This window comes from Vipera berus (assembly GCF_964194415.1).
Source record: "Vipera berus genome assembly, chromosome: 3".
Taxonomy (NCBI): Eukaryota; Metazoa; Chordata; class Lepidosauria; order Squamata; family Viperidae; genus Vipera; species Vipera berus.
The window spans coordinates 168246682-168271942 of record NC_138204.1 but is presented as its reverse complement, the minus strand read 5'-3'; the positions used below and the strand labels follow the sequence as shown (position 1 = coordinate 168271942).

At 39.6% G+C, this 25261-nt stretch overlaps 1 protein-coding gene across 2 annotated transcripts; it reads right to left on the bottom strand.

Annotated features, from left to right (window-relative positions):
• Positions 1-540: 540 nt before the first annotated feature.
• ENOSF1 (enolase superfamily member 1) lies at positions 541-23549 on the bottom strand. Of its 2 annotated transcripts, XM_081324230.1 has the most exons (16): positions 23387-23549; positions 22884-22992; positions 21776-21891; positions 19417-19503; positions 16938-16964; positions 14154-14226; positions 13113-13151; positions 12753-12835; positions 10954-10988; positions 9510-9597; positions 8856-8990; positions 8175-8216; positions 6676-6805; positions 5747-5846; positions 5099-5180; positions 541-2640 (listed from the first exon to the last, which is right to left on the bottom strand). In XM_081324230.1, the coding sequence occupies exons 1-16, from the start codon at positions 23468-23470 to the stop codon at positions 2548-2550; spliced, it is 1323 nt and encodes a 440-aa protein (XP_081180356.1). In that variant the 5' UTR covers positions 23471-23549; the 3' UTR covers positions 541-2547. The 2 variants fall into 2 exon arrangements, with proteins under 2 accessions (XP_081180356.1, XP_081180357.1); XM_081324231.1 differs by lacking the exons at positions 16938-16964; positions 19417-19503; positions 21776-21891; positions 22884-22992; positions 23387-23549 and adding an exon at positions 15864-16193.
• Between the last annotated feature and the right edge of the window lie 1712 nt (positions 23550-25261).

Genomic DNA, 25261 nt, shown 5'->3' with positions numbered 1-25261 from the left:
TAGGAAATCCACTAAATAGGAAGCACAGCTGGGCTTTTCACAGCTGAAGTTTCAAGGTTGCATATATCATCTATTTTCTGGGCTGTCAGCTAAGTCTCTTTTAAAGAATAGCAGGCTGAAGTATCAGGTTTAGCCACAAGATGTCGCCCCAGAGTTATTTTGTTCTTTTTTTTAGATTTATATACCGCCCTTTTCCTGTAGGACTCAGGGCGGTTTACAAGGTGTTTAAAACATCAATACAAAAATTAAAAAACAATTAAAATGATTAAATTCAGTCCCTGAAATAGAAATATAAAAAACCCAATTAAAACTCAGCCTGGGCCGGAAAGCTCAAAGAGCCAGGTCTTCAGGTCCCAGCGAAATGAGTGAAGGTCGGGGGCAGTCTTAAGCTCCATCAGCTGGTTCCAAAGGGCAGGCGCACCCACAGAGAAGGCCCTCCCCCTGGGTGTTATCCGCCGGCAGTCTTACTGGTGGCACCCTGAGAAGGCCCTCCCTGTGGGAGCGCACAGGAAGGGAACTTGATGCTTCAATTTTAAAAGGGAAAACCCAGATCTTCAATAAAAATAGAAAGTAAAAAATAAAAAATAGAGTCTTTTAATCCACAAATTTTAGGAAATAGAATTTCAATTAGGATCCAGTTATTTTTTCAACGTTTCAAACTTCCCTGGATAGGTTGCCGCTGTTTCTAGAGGGAGGCCGGAAACCACGTTCCCTCTCCGCAGAGGGGAAAGTATCTAAGCAGCTTATGCAGGTACAAAAGAGAATTAGGATTTAAGAGGTAGATTTCACCCAGTCTCTTCTGCGCTGCTTTAAAGTTGCCTGATGGAAAGTGTGACTTCGGTTGTCTGCAGCCTAGTGACGAGCCATATTTCTATGGCTGGTCTTTTGTTCGCCATTTGGAGGATTTCGCCAGCTCTAGTGAGAGAGCTACCATCTCCCATAATCCAGCGAGGGTCCCTCCTTGCTGGTCGCCCATACAGGGCGATTTGACCCTTTTCAGGGGCCCCAGCGATGCGAAACTGGACGAGGAAGATTGAGCTTGTCTTCCAGGTGACCATGGCGGCCGTGGGGCATACCGGAAGCCCCCTAATTTTGTGTTCATTTTAACTACTGTGTTTCCACGAAAATAAGAACCGGTCTTATATTTTTTTTGCCTTCAAAAGAGGCACCAGATCCTATTTTTGGAGGGTGTCTTACCTTAGGACCACCACAGCCAGGCCTCCCACACCCTGACACTGTGCCATTGCTGCTGCTTGTGGCAGGACGCTACATAGTACTTCGGGTCGCTTTTGCTGCTAGTGGCAAGAAGCCACACAACGCTTTGGGCCACTGCTGATTGCAGCAGGAGTCCACGTAGCTCTTTGGGCTGTTTCTGCTGCTTGCGACAGGAGCAGTGGAAATGACTAGAAACACCACGTTGCCTCCTGCCATGAGCAGCAGAAGCGCCCCGAAGCACCATGTGGCGTCCTGCCATGAGCAGCGGCAATGGCACAATGCGCCACATGACATCCAGCTGCAGAAGTCAAGCGGCAGCGCAACAGGTGTATTGTGATGTCTTTTGACATTAATATCCTAATGCCTTTCCTTGCTATCTACCAGGCTGTTTTTTATGTTTGGTACTTAAAAGCAATGTAGAAATCGGGCATACTACAAAGCCCCAGATTCTAGCATTTTTTATTTATAGGAATGAGTGTGATTCAACTTCAAATACAGTAAGTTTATAAAGTAAGAATAATGGGATTCAAAGAGCTCTACTTCTGTACTCTTCTGGAGCATAGAAATATTCTGTATTAAGAACTCTGGCCTGGAACAGACAGATTTGGGTGATAAGATAGAAAGAGCAACAGCTGTGGGGAAAAGTCCAATCTCTGGTACTGATCATCCCACTAAGAATATGCCTTTCCACCAGAGCTTCTTCTGTGAAAGAATTCAAGTTATAAGCGTTGCCCTTAGCTCAAAATCTAGCTCATCCATCTATTGCTGATACCCTATTAAAGTCTCAAAAGAACTATTTTCTGGCTAGCAGAATAGATTTGTTTTCACTGTTGTCTTCAAAAACCTGATGTATGATTTAATATCTACAATCTGCCATCACTGTCATGTGCCCAAACCTGGCCCTATTGCTATTCTATGTTAAATGTTCACCAGAATTTAAATACCTAGAGTCAGGGTTTCAACTCTTATTTTCTATAAGGAATAGCCACCTTAGAAAATGTTGCATCACAACATGCAGTTAAATTTTACTTGGAACATTTAATCTTGGCACATACATTTTAAAAAAGTGCAATCTTCCATTACATAATCCTGTAGTTATGGAATAGCTTGAAGACAGATGAATCATCTAACTTCTTTAAACTTAGCTATTAAAAGCCTCCTATTTTTAAACTGATCAAGAACATTCATTGGCAATACAATCTATTTTTGTTTTGTGTGAACAGAAGAAGCTTTCTAAAAGCACTCTTGCATCTTAACATAACATCAATGCAAAAATAGCTGAATTTTATCTTGATTTGGAAAAAAATGGAATTTGAACTGATTTAAATTGCATTAGGAAGACAAGGATTTCTGCCAGACTTCTCCTTGTGGAAAAAGGTATTTCTTTACAGAATCTTCTTTCATTTCAGAGGAATATCCAGCCTCCTAAAAGAAAGATTTCATAGTTATATAAAAATAGATGTCTTACTAGCAAGTGCTCCAGATGGTTAGTTTAATTTGGTACATATTTTAATAATATGAACTAAATAAATGCACTGTTAAGATTTGGCAACAATTCTTGTAAGCAATAAAGAAGGGAATATTTAGTACAGTGAGAGAGAAAAGTAATTGATCCCCTGCTGATTTTGTACATTTGCTCACTGACAAAGAAATGATCAGTCTATAATTTTATTGGTAGGGTTATTTTAACAGCAATAGAATAAGAACAAAAAAAATCCAGAAAAATGCATTTCAAAAATTTTAAATGATAAATTGATTTGCATTTTAATGAGTGAAATAAGTATTTGACCCCTTCGCAAAACATGACTTAGTACTTGTTGGCAATCACAGAGGTCAGACATTTCTTGTAGATGGCCACCAGGTTTGCACACATCTCAGGAGGGATTTTGTCCCTCTCCTCCTTGCAGATCCTCTCCAAGTCATTGGCAGCTCTAACCTTCAGCTCTCTCCACAGATTTTCTATGGGATTAAGGTCTGGAGACTGGCTAGGCACCTCCAGGACTTTAATGTGCTTCTTGAGCCATTCCTTTGTTTCCTTGGCCATGTGTTTTGGGTCATTGCCATGTTAAAATACCCATCCATGACCCATTTTCAATGCCCTGGCTGAGGGAAGAAGGTTCTCACCCAATATTTAATGGTACATGGCCCCATCCATCATCCCTCTGATGCGGTGAAGTTGTCCTTTTCCCTTAGCAGAAAAACACCCCCAAAACATGTTTCCACCTCCATGTTTGATGGTGGGGATGGTGTTCTTGGGGTCCTAGGCAGCATTCCTTCTCCAAACACGGCAAGTTGAGTTGATGCCAAAGAGCTCGATTTTGGTCTCATCTGACCACAACACTTTCACCCAGTTCTCAGAATCATTCAGATGTTCATTGGCAAACTTCAGACGGGCATGTTCTTGAGCAAAGGGACTTTGTGGGTGCTACAGGATTTCAGTCCTTCACAGCATAGTGTGTTACCAATTGTTTCCTTGGTGACTATGGTCCCAGCTGCCTTGAGATAATTGACAAGATCCTCCCGTGTAGAGCTGGGCTGATTCCTCACCGTTCTCATGATCATTGAAACTCAACAAGGTGAGATCTTGCATGGAGCCCCAGACCAAGGGAGACTGACAGTTATTTTGTGTTTCTTTCATTTGCGAATAATCGCACCAACTGTTGACACCTTCTCACCAAGCTGCTTGGTGACAGTCTTGTAGCCCATTCCAGTCTTGTGTAAGTCTACAATCTTGTCCCTGACATCCTTAGACAGCTCTTTGGAGCTAGCCATGGTGGAGAGTTTGGAATCTGATTAATTGCTTCTGTGAACAGGTGTCCTTTATACAGGTAACAAACTGAGATTAGGAGCACCCCCTTTAAGAGAGTGCTCCTAATCTCAGCTCGTTACCTGTATAAAATCTTGCTGATAGGGGATCAAATACTTATTTCACTCATTAAAATGCAAAACAATTTATCACTTTTTTGAAATGCATTTTTCTGGATTTTTTTTTGTTATTCTATCTCTCAGTGTTAAATAAACCTACCATTAAAATTATAGACTGATTATTTCTTTGTCAGTGGGCAAACATAAACAATCAGCAGGGGATCAAATATTTTCCCTCTCACTGTATCTATATTTGTATTTTTGCTTCAAAAACAAGCACGGAAATGCTCTTTTCTTGTAAAACCATTGCCCCACACTAGGCTAGGCTAAGAGTGAGTGAGTAGCTGAAATCACCCACTGTATTTGGTGCTGAGGTGAAGGGCTTCAACTTCCCACTTGCTTCAAGGTACTTGAAAATGTTTCAGTAACTAATCTATAGGAAGAGGGACGCGGTGGCTCAGTGGGTTAGGACGCTGAGCTTGTCGATCAGAAGGTTGGCAGTTTGGCGGGTCGAATCCCGAGTGCTGCGTAACAGAGTGAGCGCCTGTTACTCGTCCTAGCTTCTGCCAACCTAGCAGTTCGAAAGCACGTAAAAATGCAAGTAGAAAAATAGGGACCACTACGGTGGGAAGGTAACAGCGTTCCATGCGCTTTTGGCGTCTAGTCATGCCAGCCACATGACCACGGAGACGTCCTCGGACAAGTGCTGGCTCTTCGGCTTTGAAACGGAGATGAGCACTGGCCCCTAGAGTCGGAAACGACTAGCACGCATGTGCGGGGGAACCTTTACCTTTACCTTTTAATCTATAGGAGGCCAAATATCATAGATGCACAAAGCCCTTAGGAACACTCTTTAGGAAAAAGCCTGACACAAAAATTGATAGTATCAAACATTGTGGAATAGCAGAATTGGAATGCTAAGAAATCTTTGGTCTGAATTTTGTTGCCTTTAGCTTTCCATATAAAAATTCTTGGTGAAATCTCTGAAAATATTTTGAATATTGAACGCAAGCAGTACCTGGGGTGGCACATAAGATGCATTTGTGATTACTACAGGATACTTGAAGTGTTCGTGCAAGTGGTCTACATATTCGCACATCCTAAAAACAAACAGATGAAATACCATATTTACGATTCAAACTATCTTGCACTTATTAAGGGTTTCTATTCCACCTATAAAAATATACAGGTTGCTTATAACTATAACTGGAAATGGATGTTCGGTTGAAGGCTGTTTTGGTTGCACATTGTTACAGTTGTGGAGGCATGACTTTGTAACAAAAATGAAGTTAAGCAAATCAGTCATTAAGTGAACACTGCGATCGTAAGTGCAAACTCATTTTTCCCTTCTTCACAAATTGTGATCACATGATCATGGAACGCTGCAACCAGTCATACAGAAGAATAAAGCACTTGTAATTTCAAATGGTTGTTTAAACTACCGGTTGTAAGTTGAGGACTACCCATAGATACCAGTCAGATGAACAATGGAACTTGTCAAGGTTAGTGAGATTTAATTCTGTTTCCATTTTAAAGACATTTTCAAAGTTATACAAAGAAAGGGTTTTATTCTTATTAATCTCTTCTAATCGGAGATTAATTTTTGTTTCATAGCTATAAACAAGTATTGCTTCAAGTGTTCCAAAATAAAAACAAAATCTCTTACCTATTTTCAAGGCTACCAGACACTGAAATGTAGTCAAATATTATCAAGTGCTGGACCAACTCACAAAGTCCGACTCCTCCTGCATGAGGACATACTGGAACTGGGGGTGGGGGAGGGGAAAAACGATGTAAAATTTACTGGTATTTTTTCCACCTCAAAAATTCCTTCCCAGACTTGATAATCCTTTCCAACTGGCCCTCCATAAATGGGAATGCAATTTTTCATTTGTTATCTGCGCTTACACTATCTAGATTGGAGGTGGAGCTCAGCATCTGGAAAGACAGGTGCTGTTCATTACTGTTATAGAAACAGGTAATTTGTTTTGACACATATTTCACACCTCTGAGCCTGCTTTTAAGCCAGGCTTCTAGGTGAAGCCAAACCCTCAAAATAACTATCTATCTCAGCTGCAAAGAATTATAAAATGTAAGTGTCAAGTTTCCTACGAATGGGCTTTTCAAGTGACTCTGAGGCATTGTTTACCTTAAAAGTCCTTTATTAGTCTAATACACCGGCAAATGCTTGCTCGAAGGAAGCTGGAATCTGAAATCTCCGCCCCTTGCACAATATAATTAAACACAATTCTCCACCTTTCTAATTTTGTCATTAATCATATTCTCCAATTAATTTAAAGAATCAGTTTCCCTTCCGTTAGAAGAACCGCCAAAGTCTTATCTTCTTTAGAGAGACAAATGGCCTTCAAAGTGCATTCCTACTCTTCCCTCCCACCAATTTTAAACTAAAACAATACACAAGCCTTAAAGCAATACACAAATTTAACATATGAAATAGCTACTCCTTCATCTGTTGTCAAGCAATAACATTCGATGTTAGCAGCGTTGACAGTAAGACTTTATGTGTGTCATTATTTTTATCATTTCTGTTCTCTCTGTTTTTCGGTGTTATTGCAGCATTTCCAGGAGTCTTACTTTGAAACTTCTTGGCCATCAGCAATACAGACAAGTTTTCATTGACACTTCCAAGCCTACAACTGTCCACCTGGAGGTAGCTTAGGGCCTGAGCCTGCAGGAACTGTTTGAACATCACTCTGTTATGGCACTGCAGATAGTGAAAACAAACATTCTCTAACTCAAAATATTGCATGATTAGAAAACGCTTATAAAAATGTCTGAAAGATCCAAGTAATTTAGAGCATTTTATTCTAGATATTTTTTCCCTTTATGCTCCAAAAACCTACAACCACTGCTTATCTCCTCAATATCTGGAATCTAAATGGGACGGAAAGTGATAGTTTCCACTCTCTAAAAATGTATTATTCTATAAAACCAGTTAGTTATAGAATAGCATGGAGATATGCTGGTGTAAAAAGAGTAATTTTGAGCTATAATTAACCCTGTTTTAAGCACATGAAAATTAACATGTTTACTAAATATGAATCCTAAGATAAACTAAAATAGCTTACTGAAGGACAATTTTATTGCTACTTCCTCTTCTTCTACATTCTACATTGCAAGACGTACCCAGAAGGTAGACGGAGGAAAATTTAAGTCATGAATTTAATACAATTCTGAGTACATACCTACTCAGAAGCAACATGGAGTCCAGCCAAGCTTACTCCTGTGTAAATAGATTAAATACTGATGCCATCACATACATACACTGTGTGGTCATGTATGAAAAAGTATGTCATAAAAAATGCACTATCATGATGGCAAAAGTAGTGTCTCCTGCTGGAGCTTTATTTTCAGTGACTATGTAAATACTTCTGTGTTTTATTGGTCACAAAATTTGTTACAAAATTTGTAATTTGCTACTGTTGTCTTCTGCATTCTTTCTAAACTCTTAATCTAGTCTATAATCGTAAAATTTCCCAGCCAAGAACTAGACTCCCAATTTAGTCTATAATCCTAAAATTTCCCATCTAGAGTCCTCTCAGCATTTGAGATCAGCCAAGGTTGGTGAAGTGCTGCCCCCTACTGTAGTCAATTGTCACTGTGCAACCTTACACTATTCCTGTACTAGTCTTACACTAGTTGTTGAAATTAAGTTAGTGTGGGAACTGATGGGATATAAAGCTACCCAAATTAGCTGGGTCTGGAATGGGATTCTTTGAAATCATGGGGATCAACTCTTTCTCTCAAGGAAATATTTCAGCCATCCCCATCTGTCAGACTTCTTATGGCAGATCTAGCCAGTCAATGATGGATATGGATCAAATATACGATAGTAATCTCATTTCTGAGAAACCTATCCACATTTTAAGCTTAAATTAACTGAATGGTATTGAAAACATGCACACATACATGACTGCACCAAGGAGTAGAAATCATCTGATTTTAACTATCAGAACAAAATTTCCCAAATGGAATTCAAGAGAAATGTAGGTAAAGAAAACTATGGTGAGGTATCATAAAATTATCTCGGCAACATTCAAAATATGCAATTAAGCATTAGTAAATAAACTTACTTGTTCTCCTGTTGCAACTCCAATCCCTAATGGTGCTAATGCCTAAAAAAATATTTCGTGATATACCATAGGTTTTTAAGCATGTGCAAACGTAGTTACAACAAATAAACAAAATGCAGTTTCTGCAGTTTGTCCATATTATACAATTAGAAGAAATTTGAAGACATCAGTACAACTGCTAGTATTTTTTGCTTTGAAATTAATCAATTAGTTGATTACCTAAGAATTATATATAAGAAAGCATGTGACCATAAAGAATGTGCTTAATAAATGGTACAGTTATGTACATTAAATCAGCATATCAATAGATCTTATCCAGTACTGTATTTCTACTATGGTGCACATATAAGTCCCCTAATGAAGTTTGATTATAGGTATCTTTTGTATATAATTGGGACATTAGGCACAAATATATTAAAAATACATGATTCAAAGAGTAGTGCTGATTAATCAGCTCATACACAAAAATACATTTCAATCTTTTAATGTATTATAATCTAAAAATATGAAAGTCATTTAAATTTAACGGAATATATGTTGAGTATGTGAAAGGATCTCTTACCAGGCATATGTTAACAACTTTTGCTAGAATCCTGAAGTTCCCATGTAGCTGTCCAGCCAATAAATCAACATGGCTTTCTGGTCGATAGCAACTCTATTAATTGAAACAATGTCCCTTACCTTAGCAATTTTTGCATGTCCAAGGATATCATCAGGAGAAGTTGGCTCCTCAATCCATAGTGGTTTGAACTCAGCTAGTTTAGTGACCCAGTCTATGGCTTCTTCCACCTCCCATCTTTGGTTGGCATCCAACAACTATGAATAAATACAGTCTAAATTCAGTATGATGCTGTTGATTGTTCCTGTAACTATATTAAAACAGATGTAAAGTGACATAGGCTTAAGACAAGCCTACTGCTAAGATGGTCAATGCCCTAAATGACATGATATCTGCTGGCTAATATTACTGAAAATTTATTTTGAAAAATGGTACTGTTATTTTTATTTCATTTTTTTAAAAACAAAAAACATTTAGCATGTCGAGACAAAAATCAAATTCTTCTGTATCCTGCTTTAGGAATAATTCAGGCAGGGCTTTTTTTCTCATAGAACGCTCAGAACAGAGTTCCGGCACCTTTTTTGGATGGAACCTTGTAGGATAGACAAGGTGGGTTGTATGACATGTGTGAGTTCGGCACCTTTTTCTTTTACAAAAAAAGCAATGAATTCAGGGCACTGATAAGAAGACTTGACTAATCTGTTTAGTAAGTTTTTCTCTATTTTTCAAATTCTAAAATATAATTTATTTGGCATCATACAAATGTACATACTTACCAGTATATTTTCAGCACCAATCATTTCTCTAACAAGTTTGCATCTCCGAATGTCATCCTGGAGATCTTTTCCAACTTTCACCTTGAACCTAGGCACACATTTGCAATCAAATATGAACTATTCCTCAATTATTGACAAACCTTTGACAATTTTACTGTAGAAAGAGATTATATCATTCCATATTATATCATTCCATATTATTAATATTATCAGAAAAAAATGATGGGAAAGTTCCATTGAGATTGGGCTCAAATAAGAGGAGGCTTCCTAAAATTCAAGGAATTTGACATTACACCAGGATTAGTTTATTTTAAACTTGGGCATTTTGAACTTCTGCAAATCATTTCCCAATCTATTCAGACAATGCAAAATATGCCTACTAAAATTATTCTCCACAGGTGAATAATTCCTGATGACTATGTGGCTATTGGCAGCACCACAGAAGTATTTACTTTTTCTTTTCTCTAACATCTCTACACCCTACAGCAGTGTTTCTGAACTTTAAGTCAAGGTTCAAGTTCTATTGTTTTTTCTGTCTGCCTATGCCAGGGGTCAGCAACCTGAAACAGTGAAAGAGCCACTCGGAACCGGTTCCCTCACAAAAGGAAAAACTGGGAGCCGCAAAAAATGTGTGCGCATGTGCATACATGCGCACATGCGCAGAACAGGGTTTGACTGAAGAGTGGAGCCAAGGTGAGATATGCACCTACCCTGCATATTTGAATTGATTGGTTTTTAGTCCCAGGTTTTTTTTTTGGACTGCACATGGCAGAGGACTGGGAGCCGCAGGAAACGGCTGAAAGAGCCGCATGCGGCTCCGGAGCCGCGGGTTGCAGACCTGTGGCCTATGCAATGCAGTGCATTAGATCAGTGTTTCTCAACTTCAGCAACTTTAAGATGTGTGGACTTCAATTTCCAGAATTCCCCAGCCACTAGCTTGCGAATTCTGGGGATTAAAAGTCCACACATCTTAAAGAAACACTGATCTAATTTGAAGAGAACAGTGTATCTGCTGCCAAAAAGGGGAATGGAATAAAGAGGTATTGCTTGTGATACACCATTTTCAAAAAGCAGAGTTTCTGCAGTTCATTGTAAAAGTATTCCTGCATTGTTGTATATCTTATCAAATTCAGAAAATGAGCTTGTTCAATATAGTGTAGCGTTTACAGCAGGGGTCTTCAAACTTGGCCCTTTTATGACTCGTGGACTTCAACTCCCAGAATTCCTCAGCCAGGCATGCTGGCTGAGGAATTCTGGGAGTTGAAGTCCACGAGTCATAAAAGGGCCAAGTTTGAAGACCCCTGGTTTACAGTGTTGGACTGACAATGGTAAGACCCAGGATCAGCCAGCTGCATGAAGGAGGTCATTGAGCGACTTAGCCCAGCATATCTCTTAACATCTACTATTGTGCGTAGAAGCATGCACAAGAAAAACACTACTGTACCTGGTCCATCCATCCTTCAGAGCTTCAGTGCATAGCTGCCAAGCAAATTACATTAGTCAGACCTCTAGAAAGTATAAACTTATATGTGTGTGTGTGTGTGTGTGTGTGTGTGTGTGTGTGTGTACATACTGTATATGTATGTATATGTATATATATTATATATTTAGGTTTTTTTTTTAAAAAGCTGTATAGTTTCTGCAGAAGAATATTTCATAAGTGAACAGTGTGTTTATGCTTCCTTTAATATTGGCTTTTAAGATTCATTGGTCTCTTGGTCTTTTCTAACCAGCTACTTTCCAGTAGCACCTACCCCAACCAGCAAGACTAAGTCATCTGAAGGACAACCATTAGAGAAGTCTTGATAAGAGCTCTTGTTTAAAAAAACAAGAGGTGTGGGTGGAAGCAACAGCTACAACCCAAGAGTAGGGAGGGTAATATCTTCACCCGTGTTGCAAGCAGAAACAGGATGTATACATAAAACTGTAAAAAGAATGTAATTTATTTCATAAACTCTGCCTGTCATAAACAAGGTAGTCAAAATGGGACAAATGAACAGGATTAATTAAGCTTCTCTTGGCAGATGCTAGAACTGAAAGTGGCTAAGGCAGGATTTGCAATGTAGATTTCTGATAACTAACCTTACTACAATAGCTAATTAAGCTGCTTTGAAAGAATTTTAGCCATTCCTATGTGTCAAAGCAAGTCCCAATAGAGCTAGTCTTCAGCTTATGACTATTTATTTAACAACGATCCAGAATTATGAGGGTCTTGGAAAGTGTAAAGTAGTTCTGGCCATTACAAAACATTGCACCACCACTCCTGCAGTCACATGATTGCAATCTGGGTGCTTGGCAATGTATTTGCACTTACAACCAAGCACCCATGACTGCCATTTGCAATCTTTTTTGCAAGCTTCCCCAGAAAATCAATGTGAGGTTGGCAGAGAAGTTTGCAAATTGCTGCTGCCTGCCAAAAGGACTCCCTCTTTTCTCTGGGGACTGGCTGAGATGACTGCCAATGGAAGCTGAATTCCTCTGGTGGGGTGCAGAAATGGAGCTCAGATACTTGAAGAGCCAAAATCCAAACAGAGGGAGGAGAGGCAGCACAGTAAGGTAAGGAACAAAGGGTGTTTCAGGCAGGTTCAGAGACCCTGGGAGGGCTAGTGGAGGTTGCATGCAAATCTCTCTTCAATTGGGCTGAAAATGCTGCTTGGATTTCTGTAGGGGATTTTCAGCTCCTGAATGGAGCCTCTCAGGCTGTTCCCCAATATCTACCTGCACGCCTTACCTGGGATTACATCTGCTTAATGACCAGCAAGATTGCTTAACCACAACTGGGATTGCTGGGATTACGGTTGTTGATTAAAGCAGTCACATGACATCTTAACTATGGAAATTCCAGTCCCAACTATAGTTGTAAGTTGGGGACTACCTGTAGTGAGATCAAATTCTACTGCTTTTTCTTTTTTCCTATGCAATGCAGTGGATTATAGGATTCTCTTTTAGTGGGAAGATCGATTGCCCCACAGGGTAACAGACTAGCCTGGTTTCGGGCTATTTGCTTCTTACCTTGCCAGAACTAATTCATGTAATCTATTTCTTAGGTGGACATTCTGCTCCAAAGATGTCATGCCATGCACAATAGTAGGGCAGAGGTAAACCATTTCAAACACATCCATACCAAAGGGTACATGTGACCATTTAGAATAGAGCTTGCTTTCAAACCTTCCCCTGCAAAATGCTAATTTAGTTATTCGTGCATCTCAAAACTGAAATGAGAATAATGTGGAAAAAACAAACCTGCTTTAGGCAGTGGTCTGGATAACCTAGCCAGGCACAAGATGTGGTATAAGCTGGGTAGCCATATTTTAACATTTGTTCTTCTACAAATATATAAAATGAGGCAAGCATTTAAATGTGATTTTCTTGCAACAGATTTCATACCTTGGAAAACCCTTATTCCCCAGAATGTGATATGGTAATAATTTTGAATAAAACAAACCCTTGATTTTCACAAAAAAGGAGGGCTGCAAAAAAAAGTATCATTGCTTTCCCTGCAGGTGGATGTTATTTTTTAACATCCTAAGACCATCATAAGATACATAATAATCCATTAATTAATTATTGATTTGACAAGGAAATAAATACTTTGTTGCTTACCCCGTTCTTTTTTTCCTGCCAAACCACTTTGAAGAATCGCTAGTGAAATGAAAAGATAAAGTGTAAATCAGATCCAAAACAGATAATTAATTCTGTTTTGTTTTTAAATATGACCTATTAGAGAAAATAATCATACAGATAATTTTGCACATGGATAGACTTGCACAGTGAAAAAGCCTGTGAAATTCCCTGAAGCACTAAGAAAGGCTATCACTTCCAGGTTGCAAATATCCAAATGACCGCTAGATGGCAGCAAGTAGTTACAAAAACCAATTATCCTCTATTACCATCTGATAGTTATTTGAAGGTTGACATTTCATGTACAGCAGGCATAGCAATCAACTTAAGAATGCTTAGCCTATGAAACAGAGTTCCCATGCAAAAAGTCATCAGTTTTAAGTCCACTAAAGCAGGGGTCCCCCAACCCGTGGGCCACGGCCCAGAACTGGTCCATGTCCTATTTGCAACCAGACTGTGTGAGTGGCTGGCTAGTGGACGCACGTACTTGTGCACACACAGCCCCACTTGTGTGAGTGCTTGGGGCCTCACGTGAGTGTTACAGGTAATCTCGGCATCAATCGCACAATGGGTGCTTAGGCCCATGCACGCACGCACTCCTGCCCTTCCTACGAACCATCCTCTCTTTCTCCCCTCCTCCCCAGGCCAGCAATTCAGAAAGGTTGGGGAATTCTGCACCAAAGCATTATTTTGGAACTTCATCCCTTCACTTGCAATACATAAATAATACAGAAAACCATTCTACAAGGGCTGTAAAGGTTGCTGAGTTACAATATCATTATTGATTGGAATACTTTAGGTTTTGTTAGTTTGATACACAAACAGACCCCAAAGTGTAAAGACAGCAAGTATCATCTATCAACGCGTACAACTGAACTGGAATATTTAAGGGGACCAAAGGAGAATATGATAAAATATATAGAGTAAAAACTGCATACTTAGTTAATCAATTTAAAAGTTCAAAAATATCAGCGGAGTAAGATAAAACATATTGAATTTTGAGCCTATTAAAAAGCAACTTACAAAAAGCTTCTTCTTCTGTTAGTGAATTAGTAATGTATCTGAAATCTATGCAAGATAACAATTGCATGGGGTCCTATAAGGAAAAAAGAGAGAGAAACCATGCTACAATTAACTAGAGAAATGACACAATGATATACTCAGTCCAACTTCACTTACTCTATTACAGCAGAGGGATACAGTTGTCATAAGATTTTATATGACTTCAACTTCCAATAGCGGGTCTGAAACCCATACAATAAAATCTTTCTATCCATAGCTGAAGAATCCCAATGGAGGATGACTCCAGGCATGTGTCTCCCAACTATAAAACACTACAGATGAGGGCTCAAAAAATTTGGAGAGCAAAATGGATATTGCCAAAGAATTCAGGGAGTTAGGGTATGCTGAGGAAGGCGCTGACATTTTCAGCCTGCCTGATCTGCGTTTCCTCGTAAAATACATGGGAAAATCCAATTGGAAAAAGAAAACCCTTGGGGTAGGGTTAGGCCTCCATGAATTTGGATATGAAAATGGACATGGCCAATAAATTCGAGGTGCAGGGGTATGCTTAGGAGGGCACTGACTTTTCCATGTAGCCTTATCTAGATTACCTGGGAAGACACATGGGAGAATCACATTTGAAAAAAACCTATTTAGGGTTAGGGTTAGGTCTCGATGAATTGGGACAGCAAAATGGACATCGCCAATGAATTCTGGCTGCTGGGGTATGCTTAGGAGGTCACTGACTTTTAAATCTTACCTTATCTACATTTCCTGGTAAAATACATAGGAAAAAGACATTGTAAAAAACCCACTGAGGGTTAGGGTTAGGTCTCCATGAATTCGGACAGAAAAATTGACATCGCCAATGAATTCAGGGCGCTGTGGTATGCTTAGGAGGGCACTAAGTTTTTGAGTCTGCCTTACCTACGTTTCCTGGTAAAATACATGGGAAAATCCCACTGAAGGAAAAACCCACTTAGGGTTAGGGTTAGGTCTCCATGAATTCGGACAGCAAAATGGACATTGCTAATGAATTCCGGGCTCATCGGTGCAATTAGGAGGGCACTGACTTTTTGAGCCTGCATTATTTAGTTTTCCTCGCAAAATAAATGGGTGCAGAAATTTGGTGCAGGATACACTATGTGCAAATAGAGAAACGCTCCCCCTTTAAGAGGCAGTGTTGTAGTGATAGAAAACCGTGTGTTGAGTACCTGTACATGGGGGATTCTAATATTTGACAATGCTTCCTGGTGTTCAGTGAAGGTATTAAGACTAAATACAATGCGTGTGTAAGAGACAAAATCCATGTGCAAAAATTAGGCTAAATAGGTAAGTATTTCCTTAATTTGAAGTGATTTGCTCATCCCCTTTAAAATATAATGACTTGAAGTCACACACAAAGTAACCCAGAAGAACAGGTACAACTACTCTTCCTCTATAACATGGTCATTTTTCTCTACAGTATCTTATTTATATACTGCTAAAGCTCTCATGTTTATCTGTTTGTAATGTTCAGTTGGGTAAAATGATGCATCATACTGTAATGAATTCTCTCTCTCTCTACATATCTCTCTCTCTCTCTCTCTAGATAGATAGATAGATACTATCTAGACTATCTTTTGTATTTAGTATACAAAAGCATACTTATTAAATATGTAAAGTCATGTTCATAATAGAACGAAAGAACAGCCATGTTAATCTTATTCATGAACCCTTCAGGAAACTCACATTGCAGGAATGCATGGCATGACAAGGTACAGAGTGCTGCCACATTGCCATGGTCAGTTAGAGTCAAGTCATCTTCATTTCCAAGGTTCTCTGCCAGCTTTCCAGAAGTCGATGGGGGAACTGGCATGAAATTTAAACTCAGACATGACTGCTGATGGTCCCTGCCAGCTTTCCACAAGCCAAATCAATGGGGAAGTTATCAGGCAGCTGCAAATTGAAGGCCAGTAGGCAGCTAAGTGGCTGTTGCTAGCTGAAGGAGGTAGTAAGTGAATGACTAAGAAAGTGGTGAGAGTTGGGGATGTGCGATTGACATGGTACAGAACACGAAGGGTGCGTGAGGCTGCCTGAGTGGTACAAGGAAGGTCAGGGAGGACGTGCATGTAGGCAGTGCAGGTCATGGAGAGTGCAGGTTGCAGACAGTGTGCAAGGGTTCACGGGTATCTGACATGGCATGAGCACAGAGGGAATAGGGGAAGGTATGCAGATTGGGGAGACTTACCTGAGCAACTTGTACCTTCCCTGACAGCTTGCCCATTGACTTTCTCCCTGTAACTTCCCACAAGCAAAGTCAATGGGGAAGCTGGCAGGAAGTCAGAAATCGCTCCTACTCTCTTGCTTTTTTATTTGCCCAAAGTCCTTCTGTTAATTTGTTTAGGTAAATAAATATCTCTGAAATGATGACACAACTGAAACAACGACCCAACAAGTCATGGGTTATCTAGTTACAATTATTTTCAAAACTGCATCACAAAAGCATTAAATTAATCACTTTGAGATTCCAAGATCAGAAAATAAATAAATAAATCAGAAATATAAAATTTCATGGATGATTGTTTCAGGCAGAAAAAAAGTTTTGAACAGAAATCCAAAAATAAACCAGTGCACAAGATTATCTACCTTCAAATCTAAATTTAAACATTTTTAAAAAATCTAGAATATTGACAGTTTAGTTAGTTATGATGCTTAGTCTGACTGTTCTCAATATATTTAAACATGCTAAGTCAGCATCCAATGCTCTGAAAGAAATATATTATTTTTTTAATAATGGCTTTATTTTTTATTTTTTTTCCTTACCATGTCAACCAGCAGTTTCCAGAGAGGCTTTTAAAAAAGGGGGTAGGGGAGAGAGAAAGAAACATTCTGAAATTCTTAGACATAGAAATAACATTTTAGAACACAAAAATCATCACACACACACACACACACACACACACACACACACAAACACACACCACTGCAGATTACAGTACCCTCCCTGCAAGGATCCAGACTGTTAAATGCACATGTTGGGATTTATGAACTACTTCAAAGATGATCACAGCAATAGAAGACTTTGCACTTACTGTGTTCCCAAAAACTAGATGTGGGAAAGCCAGTACTGACTCTTTGTGAGTGGAGGTAGTCTAGCCACAATTATTCATGATCTGGAAATACCCAGCAACCTCTTAGGCACATTATGTAGCAGTATCTCTGAATTTCTGTCAGAACTTTCAAACCACTGGACAGGCACTGCCATACATTACATGGGCAATATCTCAGCAGATTCCAAGCAGCGTCTCTAGATCCTGTAAGGCTCTTTCTATCACTAGGCTGTCTATCCAACTAGGAAAGCTGAGGGTAAGCAGTCATCATCTTTCACTGGGACTTGCTCCTACTACTTTCTTTTATCTAGTCAGGATTATAGGAGCAAGAACGGAAGGAATTAAAAGGCTTCTTTTACTTGCAAAATACCAGGGTACTGTAAGCCACTATCTGGGACCCAATATGGGGAGATTTTCTGAGACATGTAACTAGATTATAAAAATCGCAAGATGTCATCTAACACATCTGTTTAAAATGCTGTTTTGTTCACTTTGAACACTCCAAACGAAACAACAATGAGTATTAGGGTTTGAGGAAAAAACTATTAGGATTCAAAAGCAAATGTAAAAGAAATGGAAAGGTTTATCCAAAATAGGGACTAATCCTGGCAAGAAAGCAGCTTTGAAAGAAATCAAGCAAACACTACCAAAATAAAATCAAAATTCTAATGCACTGTCTGATTAATTATTACATCTAGGAAGTCTGGGTTCACATTATTTTTTGAGTCCTGGAACATTTAAGCCCATAATCTGGAATGTATTTGTTCCTTTTTAGAGTTAACAAAGAGCAAAATTCTCCAACAAATACTTCTTCAATATTGTACTGCAAGGGAAGATATTCACCATATTAGACATAAAGCAGGCCAATCCACAAGCCAGCTATGGATACATTGTTGATCCAATCTCTAGGGCTTGCATAGTAAACTGTGCCCAATAAAGCGTCCACTACACATTCAAGGTGCCACCTTTGAACTACAAAGTACAAATTTACTTTACGTTTATCCTGTAACGTTCCTGTACATGTTTCCTTGCCTGCAAATATTTGGCAGGTTGAAAGAGCTATCCCTCTGACACCATTTCATTTCTGGAACAAACGTTTTACTTCTACAGACTTGGCACACATGTTTATAAATTTGGGATGATGAGTAAGTATGGTGTGATTCACTCATTTAGTTTATGTGTTTGAGGGTTGCTACTTCGAATTCTATTTTGTTTGTTTTTATTTTTTTATTTTTTTTATTTTATTTTAATCCCATTTATATCCCGCCCTTCTCCGAAGATTCAGGGCGGCTTACAAGCTTAGCAGTACTTCATCATATTAGCCTATGATGAAATCCTACCCAATATATGGGAAGAGGACAACTTGTGGCTTGCCAGAAGTTGCTGAACTATTATTTCTGCCACCACAAGTCAATAGAGACAAATGCCAGATTTGCAATTCAGAGACAGTCTCTTAAGAGTGCTCTGTTCCTTGTCCCTGGTCTAATCAATTAAGTACCCTACAAAATACGATAATGTTCTACAGTGATATTGTGAGGAGGCTTCTAGATCTTCACAACGTTCTGGAAATTATAGGAGTTCTATCTACTCAACCAGCCATCACATTTTTACTAGGTTGATAAATGAAAGACAGTTTTTTTAATCTATTTTTATTTTTAAAAAAACTTATTACAGCAAAACTAAATGATAAATGAAAGACAGTTTGGAAGGGAAGAAGAGTTGGATTTTTATTCCAGGTTGAGTATATGTTCCAAGGCATTCTTGCCTTCTGACTATGATTTGAAGCCCCAAGACAGAAGCAAAACAATATACAAAAGTTCTAAAACCTTGAAGCTTGATATAGTTTTATTTCCAGATAAAATGATCACATTATTGTAACTTACTATGAAGGTGGTGACAGTGTAAAAATAGCACTGTGAAGAGAAGACCTGAATGACTCAAGACTACATTCCTACACTATTTGTAATAGTTGACCGATATGTAATTTTTACAATTTACAAAAATATTGGTTCAAAACCACAGAGAAGCAGAATATATAAACAATTTAAATCCACAACATACAAAATACTACTTAAAATACTTTTTAATGTTTATCTATGAAAAACAGAGACACTGCAGGAGAGGATAGAGGAGAGCAGTGTTTGTTCAGGGATAAAGAGTGATATTTTTGTTTACTTGTTCTAAATCTTTACCTTTCCTTCTTGTTTGGCCCAGAGGTCCCAGACAGCGTTCAAAATGGCAGCTGTGGCCAAATGTACAGCTCCTTTCTCAGGACCAATCTATTAGCAAAAAGAAAGAAAGAAAGAAACCTATGTTATTAAATTATTATGACAGCCAAGCACAAGTATGTGTAAGGTTTCTATCTTTGCTATCATTTGTGGATTGCTGAACTGGACACTTTCAAGAAAAAGTTCGATTTTAAAACTGCTAGGGACACATTAGGTGCACAAGATCTTGCCTTACAGAATTAAAAACTATTTGATTCCTCATAGCTTTCCAAGTCTGTCATCCTTCTTTAGGAGACATCTTGCAAACGTTTATTCATTAAGAAAACACTCAGTGAGACTTAAATAAATTAAATACTATACTATTTACAGTGGTAGTCTATAACTATACAGAATTTTTGTTTTGGTGCCCTTGAGTCAGTGTTGACTTTTGATGAATGCCTGGTCTAGACTCAATTTTTCTGACAATGGACATCATGTACGGTGTGTTTTTTGCAAAAGTGAACAAGCCCAAAATGTGTCTGCACAAATCGATGTGTCTTAGAGTGAGTGAGTTTTGGATAAGGATGTTCTTCCTATATGCACCTTTGTTTTGAGAATAAGGAATTGAATAGGAGGAGGGAAAGAGTGATTGAAAAGCCAGTTTATAAGTAATAAATACATTGGGTCGGAAAAAAACCCAGAAAGAAAGGGAAATGGCCTGGATGACCAACTGTATCTTTAGGCTGTATGTTTTTGGTTCTCAAGACCTGGTTCTAATTCTTCAGAAGTTCACAGAAGGAAGGGAAAAAAGATGGAAGTCTGCATCAACAATTATTTATCAGTGCCTGTTGTCTGGGTGATCTCAGTGCATTCTTTGTCTTCCAAAAGCCAAGTTTCTTCTGGAGCTGGGTATTCAAACCAGTTCAGAGAGTGGCATTGGTATATTTAGCTCCTTTGTTTGATCTTCACCCAGGTGACATGGCTACAGAGTCTTCCAGGTTCTGAAAGCTAACTCAACAGATGTAGTCCATGGATGCAAGAATGTCTAAGGCAGAGTCCTGGAAAAGCAAAGCTCAGGTCCTAAAAAGTATCACAGCCACTGCAGAGCAGTAACTACAGCACAATATCTTAGCAGGCCTATGCCTGTATCAAGATCATGCTACTGATCTGAAGCCAGGTCTGTTAGGGACACCAAACTTCAGATGCCTCAAAGAGGATTCTCTTAAACAAAAGTTTGCAAGGAGAGGAAAATGTCAGAGTTGACTGCCCAACTTCACTATTTCCATTGAGGGACTCCTCAATGATGGAAAAATGCTCAAAATGAGCTTTTGCCCCCATTCTCTTTCTGGTTTGGCCAAAATATATCAGCATTTAATACTATGTTTGCCCAATGAGGATTACTCAGAGGAACTCCTAATTTATCCCCTAACCCAGGGGTAGGCAACCTTGGCTCTTTTGTAACTCATGGACTTCAACTCCCAGAATTCCTGAGCCAGCCATGCTGAGGGGAAAGGGAGAGGTTACCAAGCTCAGGAATTCTGGGAGTTGAAGTCCACGAGTCATAAAAGAGCCTAGGTTGCCTACCCCTGCCCTAACCCAAGGCAAATTTACAAAAAGTTTAGCCCTTCCTCAAAAGTTCAAGGTGATCAGCACTGTTTATGTGTTATCCAATCAATATTCCAATAGGATGCTATATATGTGCTCTATTTCCACATAATGGGAATTTTACTCCTATAAGATTCATTGGCATTATCACATATGGGGTGATGGGGAAGGAGAATCCTTATAAATATTTGTTTCTAGTAATTCCTCTTCTCCTCAAACACCTACCATGTTATCAAGGCCTTCTTTTAGGCTTTTAGGAAGAAATGGTGCCATATTGGGATTTTAGGAGTATGAATGTCTCAAGAATAAGGGATTACTGATCAAATTTAGGGTTTCATCACAATATGCAGACCAATCCCTTTCAGATATTCATCAGATCAATGGGATTTTCTTTCAGTTTTGACCTTGATGTTAACATTTTTCATATATGCTCAGAAGCTGATGGGAAAATAGGAAGGGAGTTCAAAAGTGCCAAAATTGGAGATGAGGAAAGTCACAAAATTCTATGACTTAAAAATGTAAATGAGTAAATAAGAGGTTGGGTGACAAAAATACAAGAATTCAAGTAATATTTCTATTTTAGGTCATACTAATGCACCATTTTCTTTGATAGTCCTATTTTATGTAGCATTTTGAATAAAGCAACTATATAAAATCAAATTATTTTCTCTTATTATGTTCTTAAAGAACACTTTCACCCATATTTTAGCATTGTTTAAAAAACTGTAAGTTATCTTACCCATCGGAGCTGCCCATCACTAGTGAGCTGCCTGTAGAAGCCTCGAAAATCACTGATTATGTCATCCAAATCTTTATTAATTATGTGAATTGACAGTGCATGGACTGCACTGATAACTGAAAGAAATAATCACCATCTAGAGGTTACTACAAATAAAAATACTACCACATCTATTCATTTAGAACAGAGGTCTTCAAACTCGGCCCTTTTATGACTCATGGACTTCAACTCCCAGAATTTCTCAGCCAGGCATGCTGGCTGAGGAATTCTGGGAGTTGAAGTCCATGAGTCATAAAAGGGCCGAGTTTGAAGACCCCTGATTTAGAATATGGTGAACAATGGAAAAAAACTCTAAAATATAGAAAAAACAATCTAATTGTAATTGTTATATAAGAAACTCTTGTTATTGGGTATATTAAAGTAACACACGTAGACACACAAGATTGGTCCCAGAATCTCTCTCTCTTTCTATAAAAATAGAAATTCCAGTACTGGCATAGTGAGGTCTAGAAATGTTTTTCTAGGCACACACAATTCAATTTCAATAAACTTCAGATGTGGGGGTGGGGGGGGGGGGAAAGGTGGCAGCTTGTTTTAAGGACTGCAATATTAGTATTGTAGGTATGTTGTAATGGAGAGAAGGTAAGCAACAAGCAGAGCAAGGCAAACTCAACTATTACATTTTTAAGGCACACATCTACAAATATTGATCACGTACACAAGTCAGAAGATGATTTATGACAGGGGTCTTCAAACTTGGCCCTTTTATGACTTGTGGACTTCAACTCCCAGAATTCCTCAGCCAGCGTGCCTAGCTGAGGAATTCTGGGATTTGAAGTCCACAAGTCATAAAAAGGCCAAGTTTGAAGAACCCTGATTTATGATATTTATTGACAAACCAAAATGGGATTATCATACTGTCAATTTAGGTTTCTTAAATTGTGACATAATGTGTTGTAATTAAACTGGCCTTTGAAGTTGAAATAGCAACGTGTAAGAAATGTCTGTCCTGAAGAGGATATTTTCCAAAAGGAAGCAAGGTGTTATTTATCGAAAATAACTTCTCATGGTTTGGGAAGCCAACCCTGGGAATAGCACAAGAACTTACCCACTTCTGTGCCTTTTCCCAGAGTGAATGTAAAGCCACAACCTTTCAAGCCATCGGGAGCGTCCGTTTCAATTACAACGTAGGCTGCGGAATAGTCTGGATCTGGATGCTAAACAGAAACATAAAGAAACCTGGGAAAGCAGCGCAAGACGAACAGCGCTGACTTACTACGCGGGACACAACCGAAAACTGACGTGGCGTCTATAATCCAAATTGCCTTAAATCGAGATCGCGGGAGTCCAACAAACGGAACTTGCCTCGAATTAACTTCCTCGGGGAAGCAGGCCTCCAGTCTTGAGAAAAGGCAGCCGGAGCTCCGTTTTAACTTGGAGAAAGAGCCCCCCAAAGCCTCCCTGGACGAGAAGGAACAGCGCGGAGTAACGCTCTTGCAAGTTGCCGCAGAACTGGGTCAAAGAACTGTTCGGCCCCCTGGCACCTGAGGCCGGTGCTGCTTGCCCTCCCGCCGTCCCCGCCCTCGCTCTGCCGAGCACCGCTGCGCTTACCATGGCATCTGAGCCGTGGTGGGCCAGAGACGTGGGGAAGCGGACGTCGCTCACAGCCAGAGCCCTGATCCTCCCTCTCCCCATCCCGCAAGCAGCGCTTCGGCACTCGAGGAAGCAGGGCAGCGACTCTCGCGCTGGAGTTTTCCTCTCAGACCAGGGGTAGGCAACCTCGGCTCTTTTATGACTCATGGACTTCAACTCCCAGAATTCCTGAGCCAGCTATGCTGGCTCAGGAATTCTGGGAGTTGAAGTCCATGAGTCATAAAAGAGCCGAGGTTGCCTACCCCTGTCTTAGACGCTGATTGGCGCGCAGGAAGGGCGTGGCGGCCCGGGAGAGGGGAGGGCGCTGGAGGAAGGGGCGACCTGCTTGTTTCCTGCGCGTCGGGTTCTTCCTGTCAACCAGGGTTCTTCTCTGTCAAACAGAAGTTGAGCTTTTGGTCCCAAACCTCTGCAATTGGTTGTCAGGTCAAAAGCGTGTGTCTGTATCTGTGCATGCGGTCTGTGAGAATCTTTATAAATGGGCAACCTTAATCCTTTGGAAAGGTGTAGAGCCGCTTACGACTTCCAGTAACCAAATAAATAAGACCAGTGGTTTGGAGAAGGGGAGGCGTTCGGCGGCAATTCGGCAGCTATGAGGACCCAGATTGTTGGGGGCAATAAGCTGACTTTGTAATAATGCCGCTTGGGGGTGTGTGTGTGTGAAAGCCCTAATAAGCAGGCATATACATAGAATGAAGGCTACTGCTAAGCTTGTAAGCCGCCCTGAGTCTTCAGAGAAGGGCGGGATATAAATGGAATTAAAAATGAATAAATAAAAGTGGGTTGTTGTTGTTGCTGTTTTAAAGTATTTTCCAATTTTTGGATTTCCATGGCGTGTCATCCAAGCCCTAGCCACATCCAACCCTGCTTAGCTTTTTCAAGTTTAGATAACGTCGTTAAGAATACCGATCCTAGATCTAGTTCGCCATCCACGCATCTGAAAAAAAGCTTTAAAGTGACGTCCAGAACGTCAAACCATCCCCCACCTCCTCTCCTTTCCCCTTCCCTCCTTATAAGGTCCATCGCGGGTTTATCAGAAAGGGCATCGCCAAAAGGAGGTTCTTACTGTTATTAATCCTTTTTCTGAGGATTTTGCTGATACAAACTTACAGGATGTTAACTCCATGTTACTTTTTGGCTTAATTTTATTGCATAACAATAGTATCTCTTTACTCTCCTACATCCGGTAGGAGATATAGGAATATATAGGAATATATAGATATAGGAATATAGCCAGCCGTACCAACAGGCTGAAAAATAGCTTTTATCGGTGGGCTGTTAGGCTTTTAAATGGGACATAATCTTATGCAGAATTGACTTGGGAGGCCGGTGTGTGGTGTAGTTGGTTCACATAGTGTGGTGGGATGGAGGGTTTGTTATCACTGTGTGTTGGGGGGAGAGAGCACAGGGGGAGGCTCAGCTAATCTCAATGTACACATGTTGTACTTTGACAATAAAGGTTTATTTATTTATTTATTTTACTATGCATAGTGGCATACCACCACTCTTCTCAATTAAAAATGTTACTGTAGAAATGATTCCATTCGTAAGTTACATATAACTTAACTTTGTCTATCCACGGGTGTCAAACTCGCCACGTCACGTGACATATCGCGACTCTTTTTGCACTGCCGGCAGTGGGGTGGGGACGGCTTTGGTATGATGAAACCGGCCCTCGGGCAGGTAGTTTGACACCCCTTTAGGCTTAATTTTATTGCATAATAATACACATGATAGCGTAAGCACTCTGTCAATTAATGTTGTAAATTATATTTTAGAATGTTAAATTGTTGAAACTTTTAAAAGGGTAAGCGTCCGCAGTACCAGTTTCTATTT